The sequence below is a fragment of the Prionailurus bengalensis genome, chromosome D3 (assembly GCF_016509475.1).
Source record: "Prionailurus bengalensis isolate Pbe53 chromosome D3, Fcat_Pben_1.1_paternal_pri, whole genome shotgun sequence".
NCBI classification, from domain to species: Eukaryota; Metazoa; Chordata; class Mammalia; order Carnivora; family Felidae; genus Prionailurus; species Prionailurus bengalensis.
The window spans coordinates 46,358,647-46,373,146 of record NC_057356.1 but is presented as its reverse complement, the minus strand read 5'-3'; the positions used below and the strand labels follow the sequence as shown (position 1 = coordinate 46,373,146).

The window sequence follows — 14,500 nt, the reverse complement described above, 5'->3', positions numbered from 1 at the left end:
AGCTGAATTTACTGATCTGTAAACACGGAGATCACAATATCTACTTCGTAGCATTATTGTGAGAATTAAATAAAACAATATATGGAAAAGCCTTAGAAGAGTACTGTGCACACACGTAAGAATTTGCTCCCATTATTCTTGCTATGGCATTGGCTAAGGAGAGCAAATGGGAGTCCCTACGTTATCCCACTTAGCACACCTAAAAAGACAAATTCATTTTACCTGCAAGGGCTGCTGGCAGGTCAGATGTCCCTGCGGTTCTTCCCAGCCCCATCCCCCTGGTCTTCCTCCCTACCTTACACCTGCAGAAATTCTTTCCAGAAGGAAGCAAATATTCCAAATCACACCTACAGCAATGTAGGTGGAAAGTGTCAACACTCTGCTTCAAGTCCTCACTCCAGTGCGGTGGACAGAAACTGCGGGGGTCAGAGACTCCTCTTCAAAGCTGGGTAAGTTATGGGCCACTCACAGACTTCCTTCCTTCTTTTGTTTCTTCCTTCCTTCCTTCCTCCCTTCCTTCCCTTTCTTTCTCTCTTCCTTCCTCCCTCCCTTCTTCTTTCCTTTTCCTTTCTTTCTTCCTTTCATTCTTTCATTCCTTCTCTCTCCCTTCCTTCGTTCCTCCCTCCCTTTCTTCTTTCCCTTTCTTTCATTCTCTCTCTCTCTTTCCAACACACAAGTTTGCATTCACTATAAGAGGGTTCCTAGGCCCTGATTGATAACACCTGCTCTCTTCTTGTGACTCAGACTAAATGCAGACACTCCAGCAAAAAAAAAAAAAAAAAAAAAAAAAAGTTAAAAAAAAAAAAGACTGGTCCCAGATGACTCCTTATTTCTCGGGGGGAGCAGTGACATGGAGCACAAGATTCTGGTGGTCTGGAGATGGGAAAGAAGACAGTACAGACACCTCCCCCCCTACTAAACTCCTCAGAAAGAGGCAACTTTGATCACAAGAGGAGCTTGGAGATGGCCTGACTTAGGCTGGGCAGGCTCTGCTCCTCTCACCTGCCCAGGAGGAAAAGGATGCTGTGCGAAGACAGTGCTATTGTTACAAACTGCCAACTGAGCACCTTGTCGAACCAAAGTCCATGCTTCTTTTAGCATAGGTGCAGGGCTTCTGGCTTATGGGTGCCTTGATTGAATGCTGGTGCCAAACGAGCCCCTCACACGCTGAACGCCACTGGTGGACAAGGCTGAGGGTGGGCCCTGGAGCAAATGACCTGGACCTGGGCCCTGAAGACAAGGACAGGCAGACAGGAGCCTATTTTTTATATTTTCCCTTGAGTGGGAACAAAAGGTCCTGGAGTGTTTTACAGGGAGGGCAGCTGTGGAAGCTGCCTGTTGAGACAAAGAGAAACGGAAGCAAAATCATTCCTTGCCTAATTATTTCAGAATGCTGTGAGATGATGTGCAGTAAGGAGAGGTGGGCTGAGGGCTTGTGGCCCATCAGTGAGGTAAGGTACAACTCTGGGCCTCACTCCGCACCCAAGCAGCAGCTGAACGCATAAAAATGGACGAGAAAAAGCAAAAAGCTAAGCAGAGTGAGAAGAGCAGGGACCTGTGAGCTGACCCTGAGGACCCCAGGTGGGACCGACAGGGAAGGGTTAACCAAAACGTGGAGAATATAATATCAGGATTCTTGAGCACTGAACATATGAATCATTTGCAGAAACAAGCAGCCAAATGACTTTTTGGTGGTGCCATGACAACAGGGAATAAAAAGGAAACTTCCTCTTGAAAGTCTGGCTGAACATCTCTTAAAAACTACCTCAAGTCAGCCTGACCTTGACACATTTCTCCAGAGAGATGCTCTGCTACCCAAGGAGCTGCCCTCCCTGCAAAGGCAAGAAATTTCCAGCGGAGGCTGCCTGGAGGTGCAGACTGGCGGCACCGGGGGTGCGGGTCAAGTGAATTCATCTCCAAGGCAATGGGCTTGTAGCCAGACCTTATTATATAACATCTGCGCGTGTGTGGGTGCTTGCTGTGTTGCACAAACAGCTAGAAAATCAGGTGTTAGAGTGAACTCTACCCTTTACTCATTAAATACAGTGGGTCTCTTAATATCACACTCACACCAACCCCAGTCGTAATCTAGAATCCAAAGTCTACCTTATTCAGTCATCAATTCATTCAATAATCACTGAGTGCTTTCTATACACATATCCCTGTGTTAGGGGATGCAGAAGGGAGGGGATAAAGTAGAGTAAGTGGGTCTTGACCTTGGCACATTTTCACTGAGAACACAGGACACAGAGATGCAGAAAGTGAGGTAATCATGTGAGAAATGGGATGGGTAAGCATCTCATTTAGGCAATGAGATGATGAGGATATCTCTGCGGACTCATAGAAGGCTTCATGCCTTGAGTTTGTGCTTTTTTTCATAAAGATGGTTATTTTTGAGAGGAAGAGAGAGAGAGCGGGGAGGGGTAGAGGGAGAGGGAAAGAGAATCCCAAGCAGGCTCCGCACGGGCCAGCACAGACCCCGACACAGGGCTCAGTCTCACAAACCGTGAGATCATGACCTGAGCTGAAATCGAGAGCTGGACGCATAAACGACTGAGCCACCCGTGTGTCCCAAGTTTGTGCTTTTAACACATAACGCTTGAAGGATATGCGTAACAGAAGAGGGGGAAGGAGAACGAATACCTGGAAAACTGAACATATATAAAGTGTTTAGAGGAAGTAAGAAAACCAAGTTGGAGAAGAAAGCTGAAAAAAGGCTTAAGTTAGGGTAGGTGGGGGCCATATTACCATGAAAGCCAGTCTTTATCCTATCAGGTTGTTGAGAAAGGTTCTTGTGCAGTGATGTGATGAAAGTGGCACCTGGCAGTTCCATGTGTCCCCAAGGCAGCCTGCACACAACATGGCCCTCACCATGCCACACTAGTGGTTAGTATAGGTTCCCCCGTCAGACCATGACCTCTTATTAGTAGGCACGTGTACCTTCTGCATGAGGCACAGCACCCAAACTGGAGATGGTGCTAGATAGAGTTTGAGCAACAAAACATGCTGATATCTGACAAAATAGAATTTAAGGCAAAAAAAAAAAAAAAATCACAGTAATTGAGAAAAATGTTTCATCTGAGTTAAAAATACCAAGAGGATAAAATCATAAACATACATGCATTTATCCACATTACGTAGACTAGATTAATAGTTCTATGTATTAGTGACAAAATTATGGGGAAAATAGATTTTTAAATCCCAGGATAATTGTGTACTTAGCATATTCCTTTTCAGTTAAGCCTCCCCGCCCCGCCAAAAAAGGAATGAATGAATGAATGAATGAATGAGTGCTTCAGTAAACCAGGAAAAGGAAGGTCAATGAGGAGACCACCATTATCATTTAAATATGAGGGGGTAAAAGAACTTAATCAAAGTGGCAGCAGAGAGCCATGGAAAGAAAAGGGATAATACATATCTTGCCAGAAGTTGACAACTCATTGACTATAGGGAAAAGGAGTTGATTTTAATATGATACTGGGATTTCAGGCTTTGGGGACGGGAAGAGACCACTACCAGTAAGTAGGATTAAAAAAAATTTTTTAAGGCAGAAATGGTTTGAAAGGCAGGACAATGGCAGGGGTTTCAGATATGGAATCAGAGTCGGAAGAGTTTGGGAGTTGTAAGGGCCCTAAAAGATCATCTAATCTAACACTTCATTACACATGTGAGGGGACAGGTGCTCTAAGAGTTTAGGGGACTTGTCTGAGGTTCCCTAAATTAAGCAATAAAAGAACCCAGGTTGAACTGATGTACAATGAAGGTAGGATAAGCTAGCCATCAAGGGTCAGGACTGAAGCTCTGATCTGGAATCATCCAGGAGGGGGTGGCAGAAGCCAGGAGAATGGGTGGGTTTTCAGGAGGACAAAGTATAGAGGGAAGAAGGCAGACAGCCAAGTACTTGGCAAACAATAATAATAGCTAATACTTACTGGGGCTAGTGTGCATCGGGTAGTGTTCTAAGGGTTTCTGCACAGCATAGTTAATCTTCTAAAGAACTTCACGAGGTAGGTGCCTCTAGCATCTCTATTTTATAGACGAGGAAATTAGGCAGAGAGAGAAGAGATGGACTCAGATCACCCAAATGGTGAGTGGCAGGGCAGATGCAACCTTGTGCAAAGTCACACCACGCATCCTCTCAGGCTGGGGAGCAGGATAGTGAACCAGTGACACAGCCAAAGATCATTCAGAGGGTATGGAGGAAGACACTGGTATTACAGAAGATATAGGAAGACAGAGAAAATGTAGGTAAAAACTCTGAGCTCCACCCCCGTGGTAGGAGACTCATCTGCCCTGCTCGCCACCGTGTCCCAGTGTCCCCCCAAGCTGCCTGGAATTTACCATTCCTATGAACTGACGAAGTGCATCAAAGGAATTGCTTCTCCGAGTTGGCAGGGCCGATGGAACTCTGCCTAGCTAGAAGCACTTCTGTTCCAAGAATGCCAAGTCTGTGACCTTTTCTGGTATTTTACTTCTCCATCTAACACAAACATTTGGTAAATCTGTGAGGCTTCGCCTAGATAGAGATCCCTCCCCTGCCAGAAAGGTGTTCCTTTTGCTCCTGCTCTTCTGAAAAGGTGCATTTGTACAGGTGGCTTCACTGAACATCCAGGTGGACTGCCATCTCCTTTAATTGATCTCAAGATAGCCTGAAAGGGGTCAGCATCATGCTAGTTCTTTAAAGCAGTGATTTGCAGCTTCTTGTACCTTTCAGTGATTGATAGAATCTTCTGAGGACATTCTAGCTCCTCTGTTCACAGAATCTGATGACATAATCTTCCATTATTAAAAGCAATGCAAAGGTTTTTTTTTCATGGTCTTGTATCAGATTGAATTAGCATTGCTACTAAAAACAAAATCTTAATCAACAGAAGCATCTTTAAGAACTCAGTGTAGGGTCGGCCAAAAGAGTGGATTTTTTGGCATTTACACAACATAATTTTAAAATATTTTCTGTGTTACAATCAGAGATTGAAGAGGAATTAGAACAGGATTTTAAATTTAGGTAGAAAGGTAGTGATAATTTTACCAAACTTTTAATGGATTAGGAAACAGACCCAGCGAGGCAGAGTAACTTGCTCAGTCTTCTAGTCAGCTAATGACAAAGGTGAGTCGAGGGCTCAGTTTTACAGTTCCAACTTAATTTATTCTCAGTTGTCTCTAAAATTACACCAGTTTTTTTTAAAAAAATGTTTATTTATTTATTTTTGCAAGAGAAAAAGAGTGTGAGTGGGGGAGGAACAGACAGAGAGAGGGAGAGAGAGAATCTCACGCAGGTTCCTTGCTGATAGCACAGAGCCCGATGTGGGGCTCAATCTCATGAACCAGGAGATCATGACCTGAGCCAAAAATCAAGAGTTGGGTCCTTAACAAACTGAGCCACCCAGCCACCCCTAAACAATTTTAATTAAGTAGAGATTGAGTATTGTGGATTGCTACAATTATTCTTGTAACTTATTTTAAAGTAGATTAATATTTGTAAGTTTCATTTTATTTTAGTATGATAAACTTGAACACCTACAAACAGTGAAATAAAATTCGAAAATTCCAATGTTTAAGTTTTGTGATCTGTGATAATTTGTACAACTGCAAGACAGTTTGTTGTATCACTGAGAAAGGTTTTTTACTTTTTGTTGCAAGTTCCAGACATCTTCGATCATTTCCTTCACATGAACTTTAGGTTCCTCTAAACACATTCTTCATTTCCATCAGGAAATTTTGTTTGGGGGTGAGGAGAATATCATTCTTTTCTCTAATGTTTTCTTTTTAGAAAAAAAAATTTTAATGTTTATTTATTTTTGAGAGACAGACACACAGAGTGTGAGCAGGGGAGGGGCAGAGAGAGGGGGAGACACAGAATCTGAAGCAGGCTCTAGGCTCTGAGCTCTCAGCATAGAGCCCAATGCGGGGCTCAAACTCCTGAACCATGAGATCATGGCCTGAGCTAAAGTTGGACACTTAACTGACTGAGCCACCCAAGCGCCCCTCTATTATTTTCTAAAAAAACAATCCTTTGGTAGCCAAATTATGGAAAGGGCCTAAATGTCCATCAACTGATGAATGGATAAAGAAGTTGTGGTTTACATATACAATGGAATACTACTTGGCAATGAGAACGAATGAAATATGGCCTTTTGTAGCAACATGGATGGAACTGGAGAGTGTTATGCTAAGTGAAATTAGTCATACAGAGAAAGACAGATACCGTATGTTTTCACTCTTATGTGGATCCTGAGAAACTTAACAGAAGACCATAGGGGAGGGGAAGGGGAAAAAAAGTTACAGAGAGGGAAGGAGGCAAACCATAAGAGACTCTTAAAAACTGAGAATAAACTGAGGGTTGATGGGGGGTGGGAGGGAGGGGAAAGTGGGTGATGGGCACTGAGGAGGGCTCCCGTTGGGATGAGCACTGGGTGTTGTATGGAAACCAATTTGACAATAAATTTCATATTAAAAAAATAAATAATCCTTTGGGTAATCCAGAGCTTTTTCAGCATAAACAGTGGAATTACCATGAGCAATTTGTGCAATTTATAGTCATAATAAACTTATCAAAATTAAATAAAATTAAAATAAAATTATCTGTCAAGGGCCCTTTCATGACAAATGTACTTTGATCATGGAGAGATATGTCATCCCATCAGGTTATTACAGTCTCTTTGGTAAGGTCAAGAGAACCAATTTCACCTCTTGGTTTAGGTGTGATACAGGCCAATGAGATCCCATTCCTGTTGATGTTTCCTTGGGCTTGGGCAGAACTACACAGTATGCCTTTGTCCTGAGTTAGGAATTTTTCAATCTACTGAATTGTCATTGGCTAGTGAAACTTTGTTAAACACCCCTTATAATTTCTACCTAAAATATTATGGTAAATCTATTTATCTATCACAGATGGTGCCTCAATGCATTTTCCCAACTTTTAATGTTTTTTTCTGTGGCAGCAGGATTGAGAAACCATGTGTGAGGTTCTGTTTGCAGCAATTTATTCTGTTGACCAGTTACCCCCTTTTAGAATTCTCCCTTTTTCAGACAGAGAATTCCTCTCTGCCTCCTGCCTGAAAACTGCTTCTCCATCTCCTTGGTTCCTTTGCCTCCAACAATGAAACAAAGGTACCCCCTGCAGAACCCACACCTGGTGCTTCCTCCTGGGTGGCCACGCCTACTCCTTGGGGTCCTCAGTTACTCTAACCAATCCCAAACTTCCATCTCAGCCCCAGACTCTTTTTTTTTAATTAATTAATTCATTTATTTTGAGAGAGAGAGAGATCGAGCACAAGCAGGGGAGGGGCAGAGAGAGAGGGAGGCACAGAATCTGAAGCAGGCTCCAGGCTTTGAGCTGTCAGCACAGAGCCTGATGCGGGACTCAAACTCATGAACTGTGAGATCATGACCTGAGCCGAAGTCGGACGCTTAATCGACTGAGCCACCCAGGTGCCCCCCAGCCCCAAACTTTTTACTTGTATGTTCAGCTTTCGAAAGAAAAGCCGAAGTAGTCATTATGGAAAAACAGGACTCTGTTGTTCTGCCACACAGTTATTTTGTGGCTTAGTAAGTTTTGTTTTAATTTAACTATAATGTTTTCAGTATTTAGGACTTTAAAAGTTTCTTCACACAGCTGTGATTGAGACCACTACAGAATCCTGGGCTCCATCCTCCGCCAGCACTCTCCCTCCCTGATAACCATTCTGCACACTCTTGTTTATCTTCCTCTCCTGCTCTTCCCTGAGTTTCGCATCCTCTAGGTCATGCATTGCTTATCCTGTTCAGACAAAACCTTGTTCTCTCAGCTTTTTTTTTTTTATCTCCAGATTCCTGCTATGCCTCTTGAGTGAGCAGAGGATTTTTTTTTTAACGTTTATTTATTTTTGAGAGACAGAGACAGACAGAGCATGAGCAGGGGAGGGGCAGAGAGAGAGGGAGACACAGAGTCCGAAGCAGGCTCCAGACTCCAAGCTGTCAGCACAGAGCCCGACACAGGGCTCGAACCCACGAATTGTGAGATCATGACCTGAGCCGAAGTTGGACGTTTGATTGACTTGAGGCACCCAGGTGTTCCAAGTGAGCAGAGGATTTTACTGCTAAGACCTCCCCTTTCGTTCATCCTGCTTATTTGTCAGATACTCTTCATGCTGAAGGATTCACACAAACCAATTCCACAAAAAGACACTGAATTATTTCCTTTGATTTGTCCTTCAAATATATTAAAATGAAAATAACTATTCTTAATTCAATCTGTTTGCCTTTTTTATAACACCCTGGATTTCCTTTTCTGAAGCCAGTCCTAATTCCATGGTTTCCTTTGGTCTGGTGGATGTTCTAGGAGATATCTGATGATATTTGTGTGTGTTTTAGACAGTGTTTCAGCAGCAACAGACTGGCTTGGATAACTGTCTTTCAACTGTTGTTCTAATTCTTCCATGACCACTTATCATACCAAGATGGAAGACCTTGTTGGTGTTGCTGTCTTGGCTTCATGGAGAGAAATATTCCAACTTCCCTATCCTTGTGGATGTTTCCATTGAGAGCCACACATTTTATTTACAAATACTCTGGAGCTCTGGCGTTAAATGTTTATGACTGGCTGTCAGTTTGCTGTCTGTAAGAGGGTTTTGTATTTCAAGAAAGGGAGACTGGCAGCTACGGAACATAAAAAGGGAGACGCCAGTGGTAAGGGAGTGGTAGAAAATAACAGTGCAACAATTGCTATTTGAGGGAAGAAGGCCTTTGGGAGAGGTAGAAAAGAACAAGATGAAAAGTGCAGTGGGGCTGTTAGCCTCCAGAGGGAAAATGACACCCATCAATGAAAGAATAGAAGAAAAAAAGCCAGCTATATGAAATAAAGAGGTCAGGAGAGGAGATGTGGAAAGGAATACCAAATAGCCCAGCTGAAATGAGGTAGTGATGGCCATGTGAGAGAGCAAATCTACATGATTCTGGCATTTGTCCAGCTACTTTTTTGGACCAAGGGTTGAAAGAGGGGGAATGGAGGCAATTTTCCCTGGAGAAGCAAATCTAGGTCAGTAACGAAGTCATAGGATCATACACCTCTTTTGCTTCTCTCCCTCCTTTCTATAAAGTTCATTGGGTCGTGATTGGCGCCGAGAGGTCCTTTTAGCTTCCTGCTTCTCCACCTTCTCCAGCCACAAGCCTATAAGCATCTCCTGGGCACAGTGTGTCTTCTGTTCTTTAGCATTCCTGCATTCCTACAGGTGCTGGTGGAAGTCTGTGATTCCACCCCAAGTGCCATTGTCTTCTTACGTCAGTAATTAACTGGAAATAAGTCAGATGTTTTCACAGGCCCATGGGCGCATTCGACACCCAATGTAGCATCTTCAGTAATGAACTAAGTGCCCGACTTCCTTCCAGAGAACAGCTTAAGCACTGGAGGGAACAGAACCTAATGTAATGTTAACTAATGGTGGTGAGAAAACACTGAATATCACCTCCAAATTCTTTGTGCAAATCACACTCAGTTTAGGCTCCTGGTTTGAGAAGAATGAGCAACTGAGCTGACTCAAGGGGGACTCACACCTGTGGTTTTAAAGACTCAGAATGTTTCATGACTCAGGCTGTCACTCAGCTTCCTTTCCTGTAGCACAAAGGAGCTGTTAGGCACCCGGGCAACAATTAAAGGTGTGGTCAAGGGTCTTTCCTTAGGCTGCTATGGACAGTTGAATTTTCTCCCCCAAAAAGATGCATTCAAGTTCTAATGGCCAGGACCTGAGAAGTTTGGAACTAGGGTATTTGCAGACATAGTCAAGTTAAGATGAGGTCATGTGGGAGTAAGGTGGCCCTAATCCAATTTGACTGTGTCCTTATAAGAGACACATACACAGAGGAGAATGTGAAGAGCAAAACACAGAAAATGTGAAGAGCAGAGACTGGAGTCATGCATCTATAAGCCAAGCAACTCCAAGACCTGCTGGCAACACTAGAAGGTAAGAGAAAGGCCTGGAACAGACTCCCTCCCAGAGACTTCAGAAAGGGCATGACACTGTCAACACCTTGATTTTGGGCTCTTAGCCTGACGATAAGAAAATAACTTTCTACTGTTGTAAGTCATCCCATTTGTGACAATTTGTTACAGCAGCTACAGGAAACTAACACAGCCACTCTTGAACTACAGTCACGGATGCCTGCCACCAGCAGCAACCGTGCCCCCGCCGCTGTCTGGCCTGTCGCACCCAGATCACAGGCACGGACTCCAAACCATCCATTCCCCATCATGGGTGGGAGTATAGGGCGGGTGACACCCCTTACGCTTGCTTGCTCCTGCACACTGCCACGCGAGCCTGGAATGTGGTGGCTCTGCTTCAGTCTTCCTGCCACATAACCTCCTGCTCCACTCTTTCCAGCTTGTGCTCCTAGGAGACTGGATCTAGCCTTCATCCCTTGTGGCCATTCACCAGTCCTGCTGAGATCAGGTTGACGACATGCAATCGGGTGACATTGGCCTCCAGTTTCCAATGAGAGCTCAACCTGCTGAGCAGAACCTCTTAGCAACGCAGTGTCTGCGGGAGCTGACGTCGGCCACTGTTTCTTATCAGTCGCTGGACCTCTCGGTTAGTCCCCACGCAGCCCCACTCTCAGGTCAAGCTCTCTAGAGTATACCTACCTATTTTGCCTGTCTACCCCCAACCAAGGCCCACTGTGGAGGCCCCAACCCCGCTTCGAGCTTGCCTGTCTGAGACAGGGTGGCAGGCCTGGGGCCTTTGGACCTTGTCATGCATGCACTGTCCTCAACAAACCTGTCCGGTTACCCTAGAATGAAGATTTGGAGCCCAAACCTAAATACAAATGGCTAGTGCTCACCACAAGGTGACACAGTAGAAGAAATGATAACTTAATTATGCATACATACGGAACACACTGAGAACAACGCTGGAGTGAATGGGTAAGGCTGTGTGACCTCACAGGTGACTGGCCATCCACCTCCCCAGGCTCCCCAGGTCCGAGGGGACCGCTACTCCACACGCCACAGCCCATTCGGTGGGGAGCTCCACCCTGAGGTGAACACAGTGCAGTCCTTGGAGCTGTGAGACATGGGAAGTAATGGTGATCGGAGCGTGCGGATGACATCTTCCTATAACAGGCCCTAACAGGCGAATCCACGTGAGCTCACCTGCACTGCCCGTGGTCCCTGTCACACTCCGGGGTGGCCGCCCCAATGGCGCCCCTCCTGGAACAGTTGCAGCTTTCGCAGCCAGCCAGGGGGTGGAAGCTGAAGGAATACGGGTCACACACCTCACACTGGGGCCCGACCGTGTGGGGAAGGCAGAGGCACTTCCCCGTCGTCTCCTCACAAAGGCGCCGGCCACAGTTGCATGCTGGCCAGGGAATAAAGAGACATGGTGTAAGGGTTAGACACTGCCTGGCCACCAGCAGGACTTCACCAACTACCGGGATTTCCAGAAGCTTCTAAGGGTCTGGGAGAAATGTCTCACTTTTTCTTTACTATGGACATTATTGAGCATGGTAGATCTGAAAGGTATCTTTCTTGGAGTCAAGACCAACCATACCACCTGCTCATGGCAGACACAGTGTGAGGCACAGCTGGACCCACTGGCACCAAGACAGGTACTCAAAGGAACCCACCTAGCTGCAGTTACAAGCCATTCTAATGAGATACCTCTCATTCGTCAGAGGGTCCTGTTCCTCACAGGCTCCCTGAAGTGCCTCCACATCACCCTAGTGCACTGAGCTCAAGGTCAGGGCATGATACAGCAGCAGGACCCCCACTAGGCATCGGCTGATCTCCAGGAGAGGACTCTGTGTGCACCACACCAGGACCTCTCACTGCACATGGCCTATGCTGACCCAGCGTCTCGGGCCACAAGATGGTTCTTAGATAAAATTCCCTGGGCTTTCCATTCAGACAGTACTATGCTCCTGTGACCCTAGCCCTCCTCCTATTTCTTTCTTTTTTTTTGTTTAAGTTTTATTTAGTTATTTTTAGAGAGAGAGAGAGAGCACACACATGCATGCATGAGTTAGGGAGGGGCAGAGAGAAAAGGAAAGAGAGAATCCCAAGCAGGCTCCATGCTGTCAACACAGAGCCCAATGTGGGGCTTGAACTTGTGAACCGTGTGATCATGACCTGAGCCAAAACCAAGAGTCAGATGCTTAATCAACGGAGCTAACCAGGTGCCCCGCCTCCTCCTATTTCAGTTGAGCTCTGGTTAGGCTGCAAAAATTGAAGGGGCTTCTGATAGGAAGAGGGATTGAGCCTCCCAATATTTCCATGCCTAAGGCTCTTTACACTCACCTGCTTTGCCAAGTGCATGGGTCCCATAACATGGGAAAAACAAATGTTTCTCTTCTAGAACCTACCTACTCAGAATGTGGTCCATGGACCATCGGCATGGGCATCATCTGAGTCCTTAAAAGACATGCAGACTCTCAGCCCCCAACCCAGGCCTCCTGAATAAGAATCTGCATTTTCACAAGATCTCCAGGTGACAGGTGAGTCTCCAGGACAGTGAAATTCAAGAAGGCCTGCCCTAGGGGCACTTGGGTGGCTCAGTCAGTTAAGTGTCTCACTCTTGATACTGTCTCAGGTCATGATCTCACAGCTGTGAGACCAAGCCCTGTGTTGGGCTCCATGCTAGGCGTGGAGCCTGCTGGGGATCCTCTCTCTTCCTCTCCCTCTATCCCTCCCTCGTTCTCTTTCTCTCTCTCAAAAACAAAGGCCTGCCCGCCCTAGCTGACCATCACCCACCTGGGGCCAGAGACAACCTTGGATGACCCAAACATGCACTTACGCTTGCAGCGTGGGAATCCATAGTAGCCCACTCGACAGCGGGTACACCGTCGCCCAATGACATTGGGTTGGCACTGGCACTGCCCGCCCTCTGGGCTGCAGTGACGGCCAATGGCCCCAGTAGGGTGGCACTCACAGGGCAGTGCACCCTTGTGGTAAAGGGCCACCAGGGATCTGGCAGAGGTCTTACAGAATCCAGAGGCTGTCTGGGGGCTGTGAAGATAAAATAACTCACGGTATTATTGCGGGAGGCATGCCCAGTAAGAGTCCCAACCTCTCCTTCCCTCTTGCTCCACCAAAGGGTGTTTTAGGGACGGGACTCTGGCTTTGGAGTTTGGGAAGAAATGAGAGACTATCCCACCCCTGGATTCACAGCCAGTGACAGCCACCCTTCCTTGTGCCCATCCACTCCAGAGCACATTACAGGACTGGCTGGTGGGAACTTTTGATAGCTGAAATAAAAGGGTGAAAATTCACCTACAGGATGGATTCCATGGTATGTGAATTATATCTCAATAAAGTGGTTACTAAAAAAAATTATACCTATATGTGTCTATACCAATAACAATAACAATGAAGAGGAAGACAAGGCAAAGTACCTATATTTATTGAATGCTGTGTGTTAGAAGTTTTGCCTACGTCTCAACCTCACAACCACCCAAGTTAGGCCTAAGCCTCATTTCATAGATAAGGCAACTGAGGCTTCTAGAAGTTAAGCAACATGCCCAAGGCCACAGAGCTACAGAGTGACCAAGGAGGCATTCAAACCCATAGCTATTTGACTTCAGGGCCTGTACTCTTAATACAGGAGACGTTTGCCTACCAGGGCAACCTGGAGCTCCTGGGTCCCTCAGGAAGCCTCCCAGGGGTCAGGGAGTGTCTGCAGAAGTGAAGAGTGGGAACCGATACTCAGGAATATCCTAGGCTCTTAGCATTCAGGGATACAGAGTGAGGGGACAGGGAAGTCAACCTCTCTGTGACACTCCCCATTCAATCAGATGGCAAACGAGAGGGAGAATCTGGGCTGACGTGCTCTCCCAGTAGAAAGTACCCCTTCTGGTTGTCTTTTAGGAATCTGAGTTGGACAACAGGAAGCAGCAAAGAGGCCAAGAAACTCCTAAGCAGCCCATGAATCCCAGCTTGGAGGGTGAACCTCTGGTAAGATCGATGTTGAGGATGGTAACCTTGCCCAGATGTGCAGGACAAGGTCTGGTGTGGGATGGTGTATGCAGAGGAAAAGCACCTCCCGCCCCAGACCCAGGACTCACTGCCACCTCCTTGCGCACCAGGAAGAAGAAGACAGACCCAAAGGCCAGCCCCACCCTGGGCCTTGCTCCCAGTGGGAATGTGGGAGAGCCTTCTGAATCTCCACAAAGTTATACTTACTCAATATAAAAACTGTTTCCTCCACAATTGGTGATAAACTCAAATGATTTGTCCACTGATTTTTTGTGAAGTATTTGGTAGTCGTAATTCTCCGCAGGCACCACCAGAACACGGACCTAAAGGAAACCTGTCAGCGTGTCTTTGGATTTCCAACGGCAGGGCACACCTACAGCTATTCATTACATTTTCTCTTCACTAAGATCCATGTTCTTTACTGTTAAGCCCAAGACCAACTGAAACAGGATTTACGAAAAAAAAGAATCACAAGAACTACTTTAAGCCAGTGTTAAAGGCTCAACTCAGGTCCCTATGTAAGGAACAGCATGGGCCGGGGCCGGTCCCTCAGAGCACCTG

The 14,500-nt window shown here is 45.9% G+C and overlaps 1 protein-coding gene across 1 annotated transcript in view; it reads right to left on the bottom strand.

Moving 5' to 3' along the window:
• The window catches only part of LAMA3 (laminin subunit alpha 3), a 267,946-nt gene that overhangs the window by 94,511 nt on the left and 158,935 nt on the right, over window positions 1–14,500 (bottom strand). Inside the window, 3 exon segments of the mRNA XM_043558464.1 lie at window positions 11,123–11,327; window positions 12,762–12,973; window positions 14,147–14,262. Coding sequence (XP_043414399.1) covers window positions 11,123–11,327; window positions 12,762–12,973; window positions 14,147–14,262 — 533 coding nt within the window.